The sequence below is a fragment of the Halichoerus grypus genome, chromosome 5 (assembly GCF_964656455.1).
Source record: "Halichoerus grypus chromosome 5, mHalGry1.hap1.1, whole genome shotgun sequence".
NCBI classification, from domain to species: domain Eukaryota; kingdom Metazoa; phylum Chordata; class Mammalia; order Carnivora; family Phocidae; genus Halichoerus; species Halichoerus grypus.
The window spans coordinates 149,996,208-150,018,226 of NC_135716.1; the positions used below are offsets into that span (position 1 = coordinate 149,996,208).

The window sequence follows — 22,019 nt, forward strand, 5'->3', positions numbered from 1 at the left end:
ATCACCCCTTACAGGGTTGTTCTTGGTCTCATTGTTCAGCTGCCTTCCACCCTGGCTTTGTTCAAGTATACTTCCTCTGTCATCCCTGCTGCCTCCTCCAAGAATATGTTTAATTGGCTTTGCACGAGTCTGGAGATTCGGTGACGGGGCGGGGGGGTGGAGGGGTGTCCCATGTCACACCACCTCAGAGCTGCTACATTACCTTAAATTGATTTTGCAAATGAAAGCTAAAAGCTAAGCAAAGGCGACCCATCCGTTTTGCCTAAAGATGATTATAATGCTCTTGTACGGCCTCCAAAATGACAAAGCAATTTGTTTCCTGCCTGCATCAACATTTGCTTATATTAACACCCAAGACGCTTGATTTTTATGAGCCCCGTGTTATCATTTTATGAAGACGCAGGGGCTCAGTAAAATTAGTGTGCAAATAGAATGCCCATTTTGCATTTCTCTGTGGTCAGCAGAAATGCTGAATGCAATTGGGTTGATACCAGGTCAGGGGAGACATCCATAAAGTTAGCGTTCACCGAGGGCCTCGGTAATGCTATTTATCATTTCTGGACTGCTGGGATAGATGGGGTCAGTGTTAGTGTTTTTTTTAAAGGGCTTGGTGGCATTTCATTTTTTGTTTTGTAAGTGAAAAAACAATATAAATACAAAGGCAGTAGCTCAACTTCTACCAGCAAGAAGGGATGGAACCAATCTCTCTCATGTACGTTGTAGGTAGAAATGCAGCGGACACAGGATCTGATATTGTTGCTAGTCGATCCAGGAGGAGAAATGCTAGTGAGAGGGTCCTAGGCAGGGAGACAGGTGACCTTGGGCATGTATGTCCCTTCCTTTTGTGAACCTCAGTCCCTTCACCTATAAAATGGGGTTAATACTGTCCACAGAGGTATGATGAAGATTAACTAAGATAAGCCATGATCTATATGAGTATTTTTAATTCGATAGCCAATTCCTGAGTGCTATCACACACAGGGTCCTGGGAATGCTGTTAAAAATAACCATGAAAATCGTAGCTTCTTCCTGGAGGAGCTTGTATTCAGTCTAGGAAATATTCAGGTGTCTAACTCCTCTTTTAAACCATAAACTTCTCTCTCCCTTTGTTCCTAAAGGTGCCTAGCACAGAGCTGAGAACAGGGTGAGTTCTCAAGAATGTATTATGGGGGAAAAAAAAAAAGGAATGAATTCTGGCTCCACTGTATTTCTTGCTGCCTCTCAGACGCCTAGTATTAGGGAAGCAGTAACCTCAGTAACGGTCACCCCAATAGACCAAGCAAGTCCCAAGCCATTAGAATCAGGCTTAATAAAGTTAATACATATATACATTTTTTTTATTTTAGTCTCTGACATTGGTGCGACTGTTGAGATCATAAACTACATTCAAAATAACCTGTCCCTATCATTTCAGAAGTAAAAAGCCTGTTAATTATTTCTACCTCCCCTCTCCCTCCAGATCATCCTCCAACATAGATGGTATTATTCTTTAACCCAACTTCTCTCAATGTTGATTTATGAAATCCCTTCCAGTCATGGTTCTGTTCTGAGTCAATCTGGCCTTCCTCTGCCAGGGACTAGGTACCCTCCTGCCCCTTCCTTCTGGGAATGTCACCCTTGGCCACTGCTTTTGTCTAATAATCTCTTTGCACAATAGCTAAACTTTATTATACGAATGAGATTTCTGTAGAAGTAGCAAGAGCTCGGGCTATGATTTTGGATCATATTTTCCTACTTCTTTGCATGTCTAATGATTCTTATTGGATGCTGGAGATTGTGAATTGTACATTGTTGAGTGTCTGGATTTTGTTATCTTTCCTTAAAGAGAGTTGCACTTTAAATGGCAGGCAGTTAAGTTTCTTCTGTCCAGTTTGAAACTTTTGTGATTTTAAAATTTTGTTAGAATGAGTCTAGAGTAGTTTAGCCCCACCACCAAGACATGGCCCTTCTAGGTTCTCTCCTGAATGCCCTGAGTGATCAGTGAGGACTAACACTTTGGTGGTGGGAATTCAAATGACTCTTAGCCCTGTGTGAGCCCTGACAGCCATGCGATTCACAGCCCCCTGGTCATTTCTGCACCACATCATGAGATTCACCCTCTGCATGCACATCTTGGGACCCGCAAACACACTTGAGGACTCCTTGACAGATTTCTGGGATTCTTTTTCCACAGACCTCTGTCTTCTCTGGAATGTGCAGTTTCCCCCCAGCTACCACCTGCTTCAGACTCTCTGAAGTTTAATCTCAGTGAGATTTCCATGGTCTGCTCAGGATACCCCTCTCCGCTCTTTGGTCTGGAATGGGCCTCCAGGCAAAGAGCCAGGGCAATCAGAGGGCATACTTTTTCCATGTATTAGTCTTGCACTGCCTCTTGTCTGAAAACAGTTGTTTTGTCTGTTTGTCTGATTTTTTAGTTGGCTTAAGTTGAAAGAGAAATCTGGTCCCTGTTACTTCATCAAGGTCAAACAAGGGCTTGAGTTCTAATCTCAGCTCGACCCACACCTGTTAGCTGTGTGACAAGTTATGTAACCCCTCTGAGCATCAGTTTCTGCCTCTATAAAAGGAATATTAACTGCGCACATTTCTGTAGAACTCTAAGTAATGTATAGAATGTGCCTGACACAAAAGGCCCTAATTAAATGGCAGTGCTACTATGACTAATAGAAACAGCTACTTTCTTTACTCCATTATTTACTGAGTGTTTACTGTGTACTAGGCAATGTGTAAGCTTGTTTCATCACTAATACTCTCCATGTGTATAGATTAGCAAATCAAAACTCAGAAAGCATACACAACTTGCCTAGGGTCACAATCAGTGAGTCTGGGATTTGGCTTCACTCATAGGATGTCTTCAGATGATTGTAATATTAACATGATCAATTGCATCAATAGGAATGTAGTCTCTTAATATTGGGTAGTCAGGGACATAATTTCATTAGTCACCAATGGCTGGGCCTTAATGATTCTAACCCATTGATTTAAGAAATGAATGTAAAGCACCCAGTCCCTTCCCTGTCCCTCTATCCCACATACCAACTCCCAGTCTCAGCTTTCCCTGCCCTCCTGAACAACCTCCTTCCATTTTCTTTTACAGACAACCTTCGGGAAGGAGCAGAGCAGAAGGTAGTATTCATCACAGGACGAGTCCACCCAGGGGAAACACCCTCTTCATTTGTGTGCCAAGGTGAGTTGCAAAATCTTATGGGCATCCTGTGCCTTCCCCCCACATCCAACTGGGGCACCGTCATGGCCTCTGGACAGTGTGGTCACAGGCAGAGTCATTATCTCGGATGCGAATTTACTTCATTTCTAAAGAGGTTACACCGATCTCCATTAGCATTTCTTTCAATAAATGTTTACTAACTACATGTATTAGTGGAAGAATGAATAGATGGATGGATGGATGGATGGGTAGGGCTGAACGGAGTTCTCTCATATGTGTCATGTTGAGGATAAGCCATATGGCATCATCTACACTCCCTAGCCTGGTTTTTCTTGTCTCCAGGAGTTTACAAAAGTAAGAAATCCGGCCCCAGGCCAATATGTATGTTGGTAGGAGTGCAGTAAAGTGGGGAGATAAGGATTAGAAGGTATCTATTCACTCATTTATTCAGTCATTCACTTAATAAACAACTTTACAAATACCTTCTATGAGCAAGGAAACATGCTTTGCATCAGACAACCAGAGGTAAATAAGACATAATTTTTCATTTCAAATATACATCTTTATAATTGCATTTTCATTTATTATTAAATATTTAGTCCACATAAAATTTATATTTAGTCAACAATATATATACATGCATACATATATATATTCAATTAGAGAGCCATATAAGCATATTCAATGAATAATATATAAATCATAATTTAATGAATGCCCGGGTACTCACCAGCTTCAGAAGCAGGATATTATCTATTCCTTTTAAATCCTTTGTCCTCCCTTCTACCTTCCTTCTCCCACAGATAGCTATAAGTTTGTATTTTGTCACCTTTCTCAATAGTTTTACTATTCACATAAACATTCCTAAACAGTGTAGGCTTTCGTTTCACATGTTTTTGAACTTTTTATAAAGTTAAAAAACCGTATCACTCTGTGTACCTTGGCCCTTGTTTTCCCCCAATATCCATGGTGGTGAGTGTGGCTGTAGTTCACTTCTTTTCACCAGGTGCTGTATCCCATGTCCGTTGGGTGCCTCAGCTCACCTGTCTGTTCTCCTGGACAATTCAGTTGTTGCCAGTGTTTTTTCTTACAAACAATGCTGATACAGAAGTCCTTATGTATGTTGCCTTGTGCCTACGTGCAAATGCTTTTCCAGGGTATATAGCCACGGAAGGCTGTTGACAGGTCACGGGATATATGCATCCTCAACTTTACTAGATATCTCCAAGTTCCTCTCCGAGACCTTTATACCACCACCAGCAATGCAGGAGCATTCTATGTCCCACATTCTCACCAATACGCTTGCATTTTTACCTATCTAGTGGGTATATCATATCTAAAATGTGATACTACCTATGTGCCAAGCATGGTTCTAAGCACTTTACATATTTTATTTTATTTTTATTATTTATTTTCATTAATGTAATTTATTTTAATTAATGTTTCTATGTCATAGGAATTAATATTAACTCTATTCTTACATATAGTTATGTAAGTTTGGTGAAGTTAAGTAATTTGTCTCCTTTTAGTCTCAAAATGTCCTTCAGGTCACAGGAATATTAAAAAAACCCCATAGAAATGATATAACTTGAGGGAGACAGCGGACTGCTGTGGAAGTATCTGGAGTTTTGCCATCAGGCTGTCTTGGGGTCAAAGGTTGGCTCTGCCACTTCCTAGCAGTGTGATTTCAGTTTCCTTCAATGTAAAATAAATTGGGATATCAATACCTATTTCCAAAGGCTGCCGTGCAGCTGGTGCAAGATGCATGCAAACACCCACCCAGTCCTGTGCCGGGCACTCCGCGGACACCCACAACAGACCTTGCCCCCTTCCCCATGGCGCTCTGAAAAGATGCTGCAGGCAACCTGCTTTGTAAACGCTAAGGCGCTATTGCAAATAGATGTGAGTCTTCTTTTCCCATTCGTATTCATACAGCGCTGTGATTACACAGGACTGCCTCCCCCCCCCCCCTTCTTTCAGGCCAGGAGCCTGGGTTTCAGGGACAGTAAGGACTGCCCAAAGCTGAGCACTCTGAAGAGGCTGGGTGTTTCAACTCCCGGCTGCAGTCACCCCAGCTCACTCCTTCGCCTTCTCACTTCCATCCTCTTTCCTCCCAGCACTGTCCTTGCAGTAACCTCTCCCAGGTCCCTCCTGGTTTTACCAACCCCTCTACTTGCAGCCATCTGTCAGTTACTAAACTTGGCAGCAGACCTGTTCCCCCAGCTGATCGGATGCAACTCTTTTGTCCTTGTTTGTAAAAAGACAGTAGCCTTACTGTCAAAACTTGCAGCTCTGGGAGCCCAAACTCCTGGGCCCACCTCCTCCGTGGGCAGCAGACAGAGGGCAGGGTCACCATCCCACGTTACAGACAAGGCCTGCGACCTAGAAAAGTTGAGTTCAGCTCGGGTGTTTCTCTGTGGAGCCTGCTTTGCCAAAAAGGAATCTGGATTGTGCCGAGTTGGTAGACTCCGTGCTGTCCCGCAGGCTTTCCGTCAATGTTTACTCCTTGGCAGGGCCTTTTAATGCCTTCCCTCTACCTTCTCAATATAAATTCCAACTCCTTGCCATGACATTCACAACTCTCCACCATCTGGCTCTTGCCAGGTTCCCTGGCCCAAGCCTCATTATATCCCCGCCCCATACAACTTAACCCTGAATGGACCACCTTCTTCCCACCACTGGGCCTTTGCATCTGCTGCTCCTCTGCCCACACCTTGCCACTTGGCAAACACCTCCTATCTCCCACTGTTCATTTCAAGCACCCCCTGTGCGCCCCCGTCCCACGCTCTTCAGCCTCTGCTTTGTTCCTGCATTGTGGTTACCCACTGGTCATCTTTATCACGCTGATTTGTTACACATTTGATTTATATTTGTTTCTTCCCTTTAAACCATGAGCTATTTGAGGCCTAGGGCTGGATCTTTGACTGTCATTTTCTACATCTGGAAAATGGGGATTATCTTGTTCATCCCCTTGGGCTATTATGAGGGACGAATGGCCGCTTCGGTTCTGAGATTCTAAATCTGAGCTCAGAAATAGGAGACTTAAGGTCACACAGCCAGTAAACAGCAGAAGGGGACTTTGAGTCTGGGTCTGCCAGGCCTGTACGTGCTCTTTTGCCTCACTCAGGGATGGGAAGTGCTAGAGGGCCAAGCTTGGTGCACTCTGGGCACCCCACAACGGTTGCTGTGCATTCCCAGGCGAGAATGGGGAGGCTCCGGGAAGTGAAGTAGCTTACTCAGGATCACACAGGGAGTTCATGGTGGATGTGGCCTGGGCCCCATCTCTTCAGTCCTGGTCTTCCTCCTTCCCTATTCTGTAACTGTCCCTGGAGACACAATTTGTCCTTTCTTGAGGCAGCTTAAGACACCATCATTCCCCCACTTTGCCAATGAGAGACTGAGGCACGGTCTTTCCCAAGGGTCTCTTGGCCCCCAGGAGACAGGCCAGACCACAGCCCCACAGGGCCCGGCTGGATCCCTTCCCCAGCCCACGTTGTGCTGGGGACAGCAGCAGAGTCCAAGGCCTGGGCTGAGATACCTTCAGCTCAGTTAATGCTTCTTCCACATTCACCGGCTCAGTGACCTTGAGCGGGGAGCAGACATGTGGAGCCTGGTCCTCCCCATCTGGCTGGGAGCACAGTCCTCACAGCCGAGCTGCTGATGCACCTGCTGCTGGGAGCAGAGCGAAACCGTGTCGTCACAGAACTCTGGAGGGGCGGCGGTAAAGGTGGCAAGGCTTCGATCTCCTCAGGGCTCCACTTGGCGGTTAGATGGCTGATTCAAGTTACCCCTCGGCTGCCCCCAACACCACTCATGGCCTCTGTGAGGCCAAACTATCCTCATTCTCCAGCCGTGACATGAAAGGTCCAAGGAACTTGGGAACCACCCTGTAGCAGAGTGTCAGCACGGTCTCTGGGGCTAGCCTGCCTGGCATTGGATCCCAGCTGTTCCACGTAGGACAGTATGACCCTGGGGACGTTCCATAGCCTCTCTGTGCCTCAGTTCCTTTATCTTGAAAGGGAAATAACAATAGGAACCCTGCATCATAGGGTCGTTGTAAAGATTAATGAGTTCATAGCCATAAAACATTTAGGACGGTGTCTGGAATACGGCAATAAGCACTAAAGAAGGGTCACTATGGAGCACCTTGCAGGCGCCTGGTGTGGTTCCTCTGACCCCCGCGGGGCGCCCAAACCCAGGTGTGTAGCTTCTGTGCTGTGTGCCCCCGCCCACCTCCTTCCTTGCTATTTTCCTGAGGGAGATGTTAGCGGAGCCCTCCTCATTTCTGCACCAGGAAGACCGGATTGTAAGTCAGCGGTTTGGCCAGGACTAGACCTCAGGTGTCTGATTTCTGGTCGAGTGAATGTTCTTTCCCTGAAGCTTCCTGGGGTTGTTGGGGCAACTTTCACCGAAAAGTGCCATTGGCAGAACACTTGTCCTCTGAGGAGCCTTCATAATTGAATTAATCAAACCCGTATTTATGCACGCCGGTGTGGGCGAGGCACGCCACCCTTTGGAGGGCAGCATGGGGAAGTGCGCAGAGCCAAGGCCTTGGACTTGGGCAGGCCTGAGTGTGAGTCCTACCACCTCCACCTCCTGGCCTCAACCTTCGGCAAGTTCCCACCTCTTGGAGCCTCTGTTTCTTTACCTGCAAAATGGGGCAGCAATATGGTCCTCAAGGGGATGCTATGAGGATTAAGTGAGCCTTGCTGCCATGGGCCACGGAGCCCTCCAGGGCTCAGACTATGGAGCTCACTCCTCGGGGTTACCCTGGGGCGATAAGACGAGGAGAGGGGAGAGACACACACGCCTACACACACACACACACACCCCATGCACTCACAGCCACCAGGACCAAGCACAACCAAGCACAACCTAATGTTTCCTACGGTGAAGTGGTGACCTTTGATCCTTTCTCCCTCCCCTCCCCCACTGTCTTCCTCCCCCCTCTATCCCTCCCCTAGTCTCCCTCTTCTCTCTCTCTCTCTCTCTCTCTATCCCTTACAGCCTCACATTATAAGTGCAAAACCAGACCCACTGGGGTGGGGGTGAAGGGTCATGGGCTTTTCACTTCTCTGAGCTTCTTTCATCTGTGAAATGGGCAGGGTTGGGTGTGGCAGGGTAAGAACCAAGACTGTGAGCCTCAGGTTCTTCAGGGCCAGACTCCCTGTGACTCCATAATTGGAGGCCCTTGGACTCAGCTCAGGGCAGACAGGGGCCTGGTCAGGGGAAGGCCTGGAGTGGCTGCTCTCATGTGACCCACACTCTGGGTCCCGCAGAGACCCCCAACTGTCTCACTTGAAGCCTGAGCTCCTCCCACTGCAACATATTGCCTCTTAGAGGCAACAACAATAAACCTTACACAGAACTCTCTAGAGAGAAAATCCTGCAGGCATATATGCAAATCATTCTACAAATCACATGCAAATAGACTCCTGACTCTTCCGTATTGCCTTAATGGAAAGGGCACCACTTTGAAGCCAGTAGAACCGGATCAGAATCCCATCTGGGCCCCTGTGAGACGTTCAGCAAATGATGTCAGCACCCTTTGTTTTTCTACCTGTACATGGAGCCAAGAGAACTACAAGTCAACCCAGCTAAAGAACATACAGTGCACATCACGGGTCAGTCTTTATCCATTCATGTCACACATATCTACTGAGGACGTTCCCCGTGCCCGGCGCTGAGCTACACGCTGGCAAGATAATGGCCAAGAGGTAGACTTGTCCTTGCCTTCCTGGAGCTCATGGTCTGGAGGGAAAGAAAGACTTGAACAGCAGATGCAAGCTCCAACTCCCAAACCCCCAGGGCACAGGAAATGTAACTTTCCTGACTTCTCTGTAACTGAACTTACTTCCCATTTTGAGGTCCCATTCTGCCAGGGACCCGAAACTTAATCTCCATCATTTGGGGATTAGCTTTCCCCAGGACTGTGTAATTTCAACAAAGAATGGTGATGCTCTTGGGGATGGTAGATAAATAATGTCGTCATCAGTGTCACCATGTATCCACACTGCTTCCCCTGCACCTGCCGCATCCTCGAGACTTTCTGGGCTTTGGTCACTGCAGGTCAGCACCATGTCAGACCCTGGTTCCTGACTGCAAGACTCTTTATGTTCACTGGCTCTCTGCTAGGTCTGCCCCGACCTCCACCCTATCCACCTTCAGGACTCCGAGCCCTCTGCTTTTCCTTCCTCCCAAACCACATTCCATGCTGCAGTGGGGAAGCGCAGGTCTGCCCCTGTACTTGGCAGTGGTCTCCTGTGCCCTTCATATCCTTCAGCTGGACTAGCAAGTCCCCGTTTACCTCTTCCCTTTCTCTCTCAACATCCTGTCGTCCCCACACCTTCAGCCAAACCAAATAGGAGCAAAAATTCAGACAACACACATGTTCATTTCCTATGTGCCAGACACTTTGCTTCTACTAACTCATGGAGATCCTCACAACAACCTCCATGGCAATTTTCTTCTTTCCTTCTTAACTGATGCGGAACTGAGCACCTGAGAGGTTAGGCCACACAGCTATTCAAACCCAGATAGTACAGTTTCAGAGTCTGTGCCTTTAATCACGAAGCTATGCCCTGAATTGAAGAGCTCTTCATTGGCAGATGGGCCTCCTTCTCTCTCACCTTCCAGCCTTTGTGTAGGATTCCCCGGAACGCCTTCTCCTGGCACCCCTTCATCTGGCTCACTCTACTCATCCTTTACAACTCCATTCTTCACAGCCCCTTCCCAGGCCCTCTGGGTTCTCAGGGCTCCCCGGGCTGTTCCCACCTGAGCCTTTGCACGTCACTGCAATGGGAGTTGCTTTCTCCCTGTGCATATTCTAGGGCAGAATCCCCTTCTGTATCTTGCAGTACAAGGCTTATGGTGCGGACCTGGCCCTGTGAATTTTATAGAATGAGTGATTTTCAGTTCAGCTAACCCTATACTCTGTCAAGGTCAAATGAATGCCTGGGGCCAATCTACCAATGGGCATTTATTAAGCACCTGCCGTGTACCCTGACCTGAACCAAGTACACTAGAAGAAATAACTATGATTAGCTATTTGGGGTTGCCTGGTGAGGTTCATCATGACCAGGCCGAGGTCAGCCCAGGGCAACGATCTCTGTGGCCTGGCTATAATTTCTGATCATCTACCACTTTTCCTTCCTCTCCCCCAGCCTCTCAAGCCTCCAGTCTTACCGTCATCCTGCTTTCTTCCACCTTCCTGATTAAATCAATTCAAAAGAAAGGACCCAGCAAACTTGTTTACCAAAGGAACAGAGACTGATCTAAGAAGGTTGATTGTGTCTCCCTACAGGAGGGAGATTATTCTCCTCACTTGATAGATGAGGATCCTTCTACTCTGGGGGAGAGGAATAAAAGGATGGAATCCCAGACTGCCAGTGTGGAATGTGTCCTTGGGAATTACTGACTTCTTTCTCCTCACTTTAAAGATGAGTGTAGGCTGGAGTCTTTCTAAAGCTCACACAGTAACTGAGCCACAACTAAAACCCAAGTTCTCAGACGGCTGGTTTGTTGGCTTCTTCAATTCAGCATCCTTGTTCCCAAGTCTCATTGCTAGCAAACCTCAGACCAGGACACCCAGTTCCAAATTCCATTCTGCTTTTTCTACCCTCGCTGCCTCTCAATCTTTGATCTCAGTGAGTTGATTAAAGCACATGACCTTTTCCAGGTGCTGTATCAGGCAGTTCAAGTACAGGTGTTCTAACCCAGTCACATGGCAGTCTTCCAGATTGGGTATTATTACTCCTGTATCAAGATGAGGAAACTGGGCAGAGAAAGCTAGTAGCTTCTCCAGCTAATAACCAGTTAGGGTCCGAATGTAGGTGCCCAAGTCCTTCTGCTTCCTCAGTCCATGCGATGCTTTTGGCCTTTGACCAGGGGTGGCATTTCCTCTCCACTCTTGCTTTCTCCAACATTTCTCCTCATATTCCTCTCCACTTGCCACCCCCCCACACACAACTCACAAAAGCAAAGGCTCTCCTCCCAATTTCCTGATCGAGGGGAATGATTCCTGTTGAACTGTATCTGACCTCCAGCTGAGAGATGAGTCTAAAACCTCTCCTCTCCTTGTCCCACACTCGCTATGGGAGAGGGAGCTCTGGATGGCTGCAGCTTTTGGCCTGGCTTTGTCTTCTCTCATCCTTTTATTAGCTGCCTAATTGGCAGCCCAATTAATCTGCTCATCTGTGAAGGAGGATGGATCACAATGAGCTACTCCATTTCCAGAAGCCATTCTCTGCCATTCTCTGAGGCAGCGTGGCCAGGCCCTGAGCGCAGGCTGGTTCCTTGATGAGGGCTGCTCCGGGAGCTGGGGTCAATTAGTGGACAGATTAAGCAATTATTAGCCCCTAACAAGGGCACCTGGCATCATTACCCTGTCTGTTTACTGGCAAACTGCAGCTTTAATATGAAGACCAACAAATAAATTAGGGCATCTGGTCTACTGCCGCGTTGGTCGAGAAGTAAATGATGTCCAACTGGCTTTCGGCTGCCGATGGATTCTGAGCCCTGGCCTAATGAAAAGCCTGAGATGTCCCTCACTGGTCACAACAGCTTTGGGATGTGCTGTGGAGCCATTTATCATTCCAGGAGCTAAGTGCCTGCCACTGGCCCATGGATTGTTCTTAGTTAACCTGCTGCTTCCTCCTGTCTGTCTGTCAAAACATGCTTATCTTCCAGGGCCCAGCTCCAAAGCTTCTTTCTCCTTGATGCCTTTCCTTCTCTCCCCAGCAGGAAAGGAGTTCCCTTCTACACTCTGGGAGGGTTGTGCATCCTCCTACCGCTTTCCAGCATTACAGTTATTTCATGGAATGCCAGAGTTCCATTTTGCCTATTGTTTTCCAGGTCTCTGAAGACGGAGTAGAAATGTGGAGAAGGAAAGGGAAGGGTGAGGACTTGGGTTGTTTGTTTCCTCACCCCCTCTCCTGTCAAGGTATGCAGGCTATTACCAGAAGGAAGCCAACGAGGGCAGGCTCAGATTTGCACTTTAGGAAGATGACTTTGGCTGCACCGATGAGGACATGTTCCAAAAGTGGTCACAGTCATTCAGTCCAGATGTGGTGGTGGCCTAGAATAGATGTGCAGCAAAGGGATGGAGATACAGGGCAGATCTGCTAGATTCAAGGAAGAGATCTGGGGACTGCCTGATTGTGGGAGGAGAATCATGGAGAATTCAGCTTTTCTAAATTTGGTGACCTGGAGGCAATTGTTGGTGCCAGAGAGAAGCAGCAAGGACAGCCAGACCCAGAATCTGTGAACAGAGGGTCCTCAAAGTGCAGAAAGGGGCAGAGTTGGGACATCAAAGAAACCTCCCTCTCCTCATGTGACTTTAACCAAATTCCTCCTCCTCTCTCTCTTCTGGTGTGACCACCAGCAACAGGAGGGTTTAGATCCCTGAGACCTTGACCCCATAATCATCCAATCCAATGTCAACACTTAGACATTAGAGAATATCTCTTAATTCATTGTTCGGAGCTATCCTGCCTCTCCCCCATCTCTGTCTGTCAAAATCTGGGCCCTCCAAGGCACAGCTCAAATGCTCTTTTCTTAGACGCCTGCACGGAGCTTTGCAGAGGACACATGCTCTTCCATCTGCCCATGGGCTTCAAAATTATGTCTTGAACCGTCTCTTGGAAACAGAGATATAGTTGTAAAATTCACCAGGCAACACCTAATCCATAGCCATATACCCACAGTGGTTGACAGCATAGGCCAAAAATCACCTTTGGAGCTCTTACTGCTTCCAAGCTGAGGAAAATGTGCTCCCACCTTCTTGAAACACTTTGAGGTTAACCCAGATTCTTCTCCTTCCCTAGGGATCATTGACTTCCTCATAAGCCAGCACCCTATTGCCCGTGTCCTACGGGAACACCTGGTCTTCAAGATTGCACCAATGCTCAACCCTGATGGAGTCTACCTGGGCAATTACAGGTGAGGGGCAGGGGAGAATGCTTGGAAGCTGGTAGTCACGGGATGGTGGGTTGGAAGCAAGGAGAAAAAGGGGATATATTTTTGAGAAAGAATTTTCAGATTACCCATGAGTTCATTAGAGGAAGTTTCACCCTGGTTTTTGAGAATGTGGCTAATGATCCTTGGATGTTTCATGCATAGCCACCTGAGGTAACTTGCTGGGATTTTCTGGTCAGCTTGCTGGGCCAGGAATCAGGAGAGCTAGAATCAGTTTGGGCACCCACTTCCATGTAACCTTGGGGAGTTCACTTTCCAGCTACTGGAAAGGGTACAGCTCAGATCAGAACCCAGGTTGTTCAATACCCAGCCAGGTCCCTTTTAAACGGTTTCGAGAAACTGAGCATCAGTTTCCTAATGAATGCAATGATCACGTACCTGACAGGGCACTGGTGAGAATCAAAAGAAATGGTGGAGACAAATGTGCTTTGCAGAATATCCTATGGGGGTGATAGCAATGACTATTTTGATTCTGTGTTTCTTTTTGGAGAACATTAATGAAGGAGAGTGGCATCCCAGGTCATCTGAGCAGCATTTCTCTCTGATGTGGGCATAGAAGCTCGCCCCACACGCACTCATGCTCTCAGACCTTGAACTCTCTTTCTTCTGGCCGAGCACCATAATTTATAGTCTAAAATTTCACTGCCCAGTGGATCATCTGCCAATAGAACATTGAATCCTCTGAGATAGTGTGATTACTCTTATTTGACAATTGAGGCAACAGACTCGCCCAAAGTCACACAGCCAGTGAAACACTATTTATCTAATTTCACTGTGCACATTACATATCTTTAGAGCAGATTAGTCCCACAACTTGCAAAATAACATTCAGCCTTGCAGCTTTTGCACGAGAGGCTCTGTCTGACCTGGTGCCTATCTGTCCACCATTCTGCCTCACCTCCCACCCTCCACTCTAATAGCCACTCTAAGCAAAGCCTAGTTCCCTAGACATGTCCTGTTGGTCCCTGATTCCTAACCTTCCTCAAGGCTGCCCTCTGCCCAGAACCTGCTATCCCTTCCTTATCTTATTAACCCTTCTTCACACCACAGCTCATGTCTCCTGTTCTGGAAAGCATTCCCCAAACCTCCAAACAGAATTAGTTACTTCCTCCTCTAAGCACCCACAGGCCTGGTTATTGAAAAAGATTTATCCATTGCATGGACTCCACTGGCCTTCAAGCCAGCAGAGAGCAGGGACTGAGCCTTTGTGGTCCTTGTGTCCATGGTGCCTGGCAGCAGGGATCAGCCCACAGTAGATGCTCAGAAACTATTTGATGAACATGAGTGAAGGAAACGGATGACTTCATTGATAAAGAAACTAAAGGCTACATATGAGATGGGATTTACCCAAGGTCAGCAGTACAGCTCAGATCAGAACCCAGATTGTTCAATACCCGGCCAGGTCCCTTTTAAACAGAGTTGGTTTACTGCTTTCCAAAAGCATGGCAACTGGGTCCAGAGGGGCTTCCCAATACCTCTGGGTATAAGTTAGAGCCCATGGGATGCATGATGCCTTAATTAAAGACAGTTTTGCTTCCTCTCTTAATTGGCTCAAGCAATGGTTCATTAGCACTGGCAGGTTTTATGGGTTGCTGCAGGCCTGAGAGCAATGCCTTTCCACCTTCCCTGGACAGAGCACACTGTTCGAGGTAATGGTGGTGGAAAGACCATTTGCTTTATGTTAACATTTCTGTTTAATTACAAGAGCGGCAGTGGTCAGAAAGAGGTCAATGCTGTCCACTCTACAGACTTATTTATGTCATCATCTGCTGTCCAGGGGTGGCACATGGGAAAGAGGTCTGTGACCTTGACCAAAATGTCTTCCCTCTCTGGGCTTCCGATGGCCACTGGGGTGGTGATGGGGAACTAGACGCTTTCTGTATGTCTTCAAGGTCCAGATTGTCTGATTTGGGGATTTCAGGGTAAAAGAGCTCCAACCGTCAGAAGTAGTTCTCTACTGAAGTTTAAACCCCCAACGTTTTCCTAGTGAGAATATGTGTTTCTCGTTATAAGAGCGGGAGCAAATCTCTAACCACAGGCATTAATCCTGTTGCTAAAACAGCTCTGAGTTGCAACATAGAGTCTATCAACCATGAGAATTCACTACTAAAGATTTGGAGAAGGTGAAAAATAATAATAAAGACTCAGGATTGAGAGCTTCAAGGTGCCTTAGAGGTGCTCCAGGCCAGGCCTCCCTGACTACAGCAGCGTGTCCCATGCCTGGAGGGACTTGCCTAGGCATTGTAGGGGAGAAAGGAGTTTGGAGTTTGAGGGAGTTTGGGAAACACAGAGTTAAGCAAAATTAAATGTGTTCTTTTACAATAAGATCTTTCAGTTCTGAATATGCTAATCAATAGGAATCTCAAGAGGGGAATATAGTACCCGGTGTTTCCCAAAGATGAGTCAAGGAACCCTTTTCCTATACAGCTTGTTTCCCCCTCCATCCTTTACACCCTCTACCCCCTCCACCCTCCCCCAGCCCCCAGTGGTATTAAACTCATTTTGGGAAATACCACTCCAAGAATTCTGCTTGCCCACCCAGTGCCGTGTCAAGCACTCGTACACTTATCTCATTTAATCCCCACACAAGTTTGTGAAGGAGGGTGTTTGCTGAGATTTCTCTGCTTGCAAATAATGAAAATCTACTCCAATTAGCTTGAGGACCAAAGGAAAGATGGGAGGGTGGGAGGGAGGAGCAAAGGAAGCAAGGAAGGGATTTGGGGAGGGAGGGAAGGAAAGTTGTCAGAATTCTAGGGCAGTGAACAGCACCAGACCTCAGAGGAACTCATCACATTGCTGGAAACAGGTTGGAACACAGACAGCCAGGTCGCCACCTCTCTCCTGCTCTCTTTCCCTCCCAACAGCCCCTCAGGATGTGCAGTCTCTCAAGCCTCAGGAAAGTGAAATAATCTGCCTTAGGTCGTGTGGCCTGTGAGGAGCAGCCCGGGAAGCAGGCCTACCCCAGACATGCCAGACCCTGTGTGAAGAATGAGACACAGGCCTGCCCTCATGGCCAGGGACCTGCTGCTCCTCCTGCCCACCCCCCATCCCGTTCCTTCTTCTACATTAAAGAGACCTGTATTCCAATCTAGGAAGGAAAGGCAGGAGATTTCCCAGGTTTAATCACGCACAACTTGTATTTAATAAGACAAGTACTATACTCTGGAATTTATAATAAAATCGCATTTAAGCGCAGCCGATGGCCGCTGCGGCATGACAGATCATGCTCTTTGTGCGGAAGGCAGGAGCATTTGCTAACCTGACTCCCACGTCTGCGCCTGGACCCTGGCCTCCGGGAGGAGTCGGGAGGGCCTTGGCTGGTTATAGGCGCGCCAGCATGCTCCCTGGGAGCCCGCAGCAGGCGTGAGATGACATCACAGTGGACTGCAATGATGCTATGGCGTGGGATAGTGACGCCGGGCAGCTGCACGCTCTGCCTCACTCACTCTACCCTAACTACGCGGGCCTCTTTTCAGCTCAGTCTGAGGCTTAATGCCAACTCATAGGCCTCTCTGGGCACCAGCAGCACCCTTGCCTAGCCCTTGCCCCAGTTGGTAATCGTGTGGGTATTCATAGGACTGTTTAAGGACGATCTCCATCTCTAGACAGCAGACTCCATGAAGTCAGGACATTGTCCACCTCTGTCCCCAAAGTCTGGCAGAGCGCCCAGCATGGAATGGGCCTCTGATCGGTATTTTTTGGGGGGCGGTGGATAAATAAACTCAGCGGCGGGGTTTAGTAACAGTGCAGTGGCTCGGAACTACAGTCTCCAGTGCGGAGGAGCTCTGGCCGCATGCCTCCCCTCCCAACACTTTACTTACACTTACAGGGCCTCCTAAACCTGCTTGTCTCGATCTTACCCTGGTGTGGCATGGCTACCACGATTGGCTGCCATTATGATTTAGCAGACTCTGGGTGCACAGCCACGTGTTGTTACTGTATGGACATTACACGTTTAAAGGCACTTACAAACCACATTTGATCTTTACAACTCTTTGAGAAAGGAAAGTCAGTTTTTATTATATTATTTTGAGCAAAGGGGAAACTGAGGCTGTGAAGGTAAAGAGCCAGGTTCGAAGTCACATGGTATATCCAGGGACTCTCCGCATCCCCAGACACGGCCTTTGTCTTACAAGCTGGAGCTGGAAGCAGAGAACGGCACTCTAACGTTCCCCACCCTCCTGAGCTTTCTTGTCCTTGGGCGAGACACTCCTCTCCCCTGGCCTCAGTTTCCCTCCTCCCCTCTTGGAAGAGGAAAATGAGGTGGAAGGCATCTGCCATTTAGTAGTAGCACTGGGGAGAGGCTCTATCAAAAATGATGTGGCTACACCATGGTTGAACTTGCCGACATTATACCGTGTGAACTAAGCCAGTCACAAAAAGACAAATACTGTATGATTCCACTTATATGACGTACTTAGAATGGTCAAAATCACAGAAAGTAGAATGATGGTTACCAAGGGCTAAAGGGAAGGGGGAATGGGGAGTCAGGGTTTAGTGGGTACAGAGTTTCAGGTTGACAAGATAAAAAGGGCTTTGGAGATGGACAGTGGTGATGATAGCATGGCATTAGGAATGTACGTAATACCACTGAACTGTACACTTAGAAATGATTAAGATGGTAAATTGTATGTTATGTGTATTTTACCACAATAAAAAAATAATAAGAATGGTACCCCTACTGATGCCATGTGAGCAACTTCGGAGGGTTCTGGGGGGTCTGCGGCCTAAAGGTCTTGAGGGATGAATCCTGTAACTTCAGGTATTACAGAGCCAAGAAGCTGCAAGGCAGCTCCCAGTCGGAAGGCCACTGGGGGTCGGGGGTGATGGGCTGAGTCGGTCTACAGTCGAGTCGGTGGGTTGGCAGTTCTCAATGTCCTGCATCAGACGTGGCTGCCCACACACGCTGTCTCGGCCGCCTCCTCCTCCCCATCACTCCCTCGGCAGAGCAGACAGCCCCACCCCTCCCCATACCCCACTGCGATTGATTCCTTCCGAGCATGTGTAATGCACCAGTTGCCTTGCATTTGAAAAAGAGACTCTCCATCTCCATATGACAATATGAAACTCTGTGTTGGGTTTGCATTTCTTAATTAGGTGCTTGTCATTGTGTATTCCATAGAGCCACGTATAAGTAAACAGTCATAGACCTTGGAATAAATTTATTGGTTTTATTTATGTTTCTGGGCATAAAAATCTATAATTACCAGGTACAGCCTCAGTATAACTGGTATTTAATGACAATTACTTTTTGTTACCATAGAAATGAGTCCAAAGTAGTTACCCATAATTTCTCATTTCCCAAACCTCACACATGCTGAATTGCAATATTACCATAGTAATTGCCTATTAGTCATCATAAAATACGCAGTTACCCAAAAGATAGGATGCTATGAAATTTCTCATCTTCAGAAAACCTCAGTGCTTCTTGGGAGCGTGGAGGTGGGGGAGAGCCACAGACCCCTCGGGGTGGCACAGAAATGATCCAGCTTTATAACATGGCACCAGAGCCCCCGCAGTGGAAATGCACGGCCCTCCTGTCGGTGGACCCGCACCACATCGTGTCTCCTGGCCCTGGTGATCCTCACGTAGCCAAGGATGCTCTGGTGCAGTAAATCCAATTTAACTAAGGTTTATTGAGGGCCTGCTGAGTGTCAGGCCCTGCGTTGGGCCTTAGGGAAACAGATGGAAATCAGAGGCAGCCTTTGCCAATAAAAAGCCGTGTTTGTATTAGAGGGGTGCGCGTGTGAGGCCACGGAGACCTAGCTAATAGCACTAATGTCTAAGTGCCGACTAACTATGCATTAGAGAGAGCATCTCATTTAACACTAGCAACAGCCCTGGGATGGGGGCAGTGGTAGAGCCCATCTTTCTCATACTAAACATTTTTATGTCATAAAACTGAATACACTGGAACTAAAGAACACAGTAGGAAAATACTTAATATATGAGGAATTACTGAAATCCATAAGAAAATCTTGAATAACTTATGAGAAAACTAAAGGACAGCTAAAGTTAATTCACAAGGAAATTTTTAAAAAGTGGTCAAAAACTGGAGAAAGAATTTTATGCGATTGTATTGAGTGTAGTTGATATACAATATTATATCAGTTTCAGGTGGACTACACAGTGATTTGACAATTCTATATATTACTCGGCGTTCAGTGTAAGTGTAGTCACCGTCTGTCCGCATACGTTATTACAAATTATTAACTATATTCCCGATGCTGCACTTTTCATCTCCAGGACTTGTTTATTTCACAACTGGAATTTTGCTCCCCTCAATCCCCTTCACCTATTTTGCCCATCCCCTATGCCATCAACCACCAATTTGTTCTCTGTATTGATGAGTCTATTTCTATAGCTCCATTTTAAATACAGAAGGAAGTTGAGGTACAGAGGCAGAAAGGAACTTGCCGTGGGCCCCCCAGCAGGAAGGGTCAGAGCTGGTTTATGCATCTAGGCAAGCTGCCCCTAGCCTCCTGCACGTTTCACCTCCAGCTGCATGGTGTCCTGAAATCAGGCAGTGCCTCCCTCTGACTGGCAGTGATGAGGGAGTGTTCTCGAAGGATGGAAGATATATAGGAATTCACCAGACACAGACAGTAAAAAGGAGATTGGCACAGCAAAACGCCATTAAGCACAGCAGAGGCTAATACCAGGCAAGGTATTTCCAACACACACACACACACACACACGCACACACACGCACACATGCACGGACAGGCATCATAACTGGCTGACCTTGCCCACTCCGACATCCAAAGGAGGAAGCATTTTAAACTTTCCAAAATGGAATAGAACATACAATTAGCTACATAAAATGTAAAGTGCATGTCAGTATTCTCTTTGTTCTTTGACGGTGTAAAAACTGCACTTTTCATCACGCTAGAAATGGAAACCAAAGACCCATTGCAAGGATCACCTCACCAAGAGGTCTGCCACCCTCTTCTCCTTCCCCATCCTGGCCACACTCCCTGTCCTCAGGGTCTCTGTCACAGTGCCGTCAGCCTTGGAGTAGGAGGGGAGCTGAGACCTCCAGTCCAGCGCTCTACCCAGGGCCAGGATCCCCTCAGTAGTCTCCCAGAGCAATAGCCAGGCCCCCCTCTTCTTGTCCACCTCCAGGCCTGGGTGGCGCCCGCCTTTCTAAAGCATCACCAAGCTACCAGCTTGGACTGTTAGAGAGGGTTGGGATTCAGGCTAAACCTGCCAGCCCATCCCTTCTGCTTTACCCCCGAAGGATTATTCTGTTTTAGTCTATCTTTTACATGGTAGCTCTTTAGCTGTCTGAAGACCATGTGTTCCCTCACTTCCCCACTCTCCAGTCCAACCACTACCATCTCCTGTCCCCCAGGCTGGACATCCCCCAGAACCTGGTACCTTTTCGCATGCAATCTGACATCCATTCCCCTCCCTGTCCTTCCTGCTGTCCTCTGAACATGCTCCAGATGTTTGTCATTGTCTGTCTTCGAGGCCTAGTGTCCAGGACTGAACAGTTATGATGACGACGACGACGAAGGTGACAATGGTGGTGGTGAATAGTCGACATCTATGGAACCTCGGGGCCCACCACCATTCGAGGCATTCTGCATGTATTGTTCCACTTAATCCTCAGAACATCTCTATCATTATTCTCATTTTACAGATGAGGAAACTGAGGCATAGATTAGCAAAGTCCCTTAAGTTCATAGAGCTAGCTAGTGGAGCAGGAGTAGGAAGGGACGATCACAGGCCTAATTCTGGGGACATACTTCTGAGGCAGCCTGCACACACATTGCTCCCCGACATTCTGGGGGCGTACCTCTCCTGAGGCAGCCTGCACACACATTGCTCCCCGACATTCTGGGGGCATACCTCTCCTGATACAGCCTGCACACACGTTGCTTCCTGACATTGACCTCTCCTCAACCTACACGTCTCCACTTGTATTTCTGCTAAGTCACAACTCCCCTGGCTTTCCCTAGAGCCTTACAAGAAGCCTGTGGCATGGAGACAGGGTAGGAATCACTCTCTCTTTTGAACAAAGAAGAAACCGAGCCACAGAGAGGCTAAGTAACTTGCTCAAGGTCACACAGTGAGCGAGCCACGTGGTTAGTCAAGATGAAGTGCAAGCGACAACGGGGGCCAGACAGCCTCACCTCCCAGAAGCCCTCTCCTGCTTTATGTAACCTGAGTGATGTTTCTAAGGAGGCTGAAAGGACATTGGGGCTGGCAGTGTAATCAGGTGTCTAACCCACAAGTGCACACCGCCAAAACCAATTATTCAAATGAGCTTCGCAGCCAGGTTCCACAGAAAAGGCCAGATGGCTAGATGTCTGTGGAGGCAGCCCCCCATCTCTGTCCCTGCAAGCAGCTGAATAGCATTTCAAAGTTAGAGTTGATAGCAAGTTGATTTTAATAATTGGTTCTACAGCAAAGATAGGCATCTGAGGAGACCATAACCCAGAATGAGTGGCTGGGGAGTCTGGAGGAGCAAAACAATAGAATCAAGAACTTTTGTCATTTCTGGTCTTAGTTCCTAAACCACTGCTTGAAGAGTGTTAGTTCTCTGTGTAAAATCCTCCCGTGGCTCCCAGTTGGCCATCAGCAAGAACTGAACCTCTGTAGCCTGGTATTCAAGCATGCGCAGTGTCCAGGAACTTCCTTCTCGGGTTCATCTCCCACTGCCCACCTGCCCTAACACCCTCCATCTGCTCTTCTCGCCTTCCTGGGCCCTTTGCAGGGCGCTAAACTGGCCCACTCTTGCTCACACCCGTGCCTTTGCTGGTAGTCTGACTCTGCTTCAGAAGCCTTTCAACTCAATCATTTCTTCTCCCTCTTCTTTATTTCTCATCCTTCTTCCTCCCCACCCACCACTTCTTTCCCTCAGGCCTTCACACAG

At 47.6% G+C, this 22,019-nt stretch overlaps 1 protein-coding gene across 7 annotated transcripts in view; it reads left to right on the forward strand.

Annotated features, from left to right (window-relative positions):
- The window catches only part of LOC118544703 (BEN domain-containing protein 5), a 1,415,283-nt gene that overhangs the window by 1,282,074 nt on the left and 111,190 nt on the right, over nt 1-22,019 (forward strand). For all 7 annotated transcript variants that reach the window (XM_078073180.1, XM_078073175.1, XM_078073174.1 and 4 more), the window contains 2 exons: nt 3,095-3,184; nt 12,988-13,102. In XM_078073180.1, the coding sequence (XP_077929306.1) occupies nt 3,095-3,184; nt 12,988-13,102 (205 nt within the window). The remainder of the gene's footprint in view (nt 1-3,094; nt 3,185-12,987; nt 13,103-22,019) is intronic.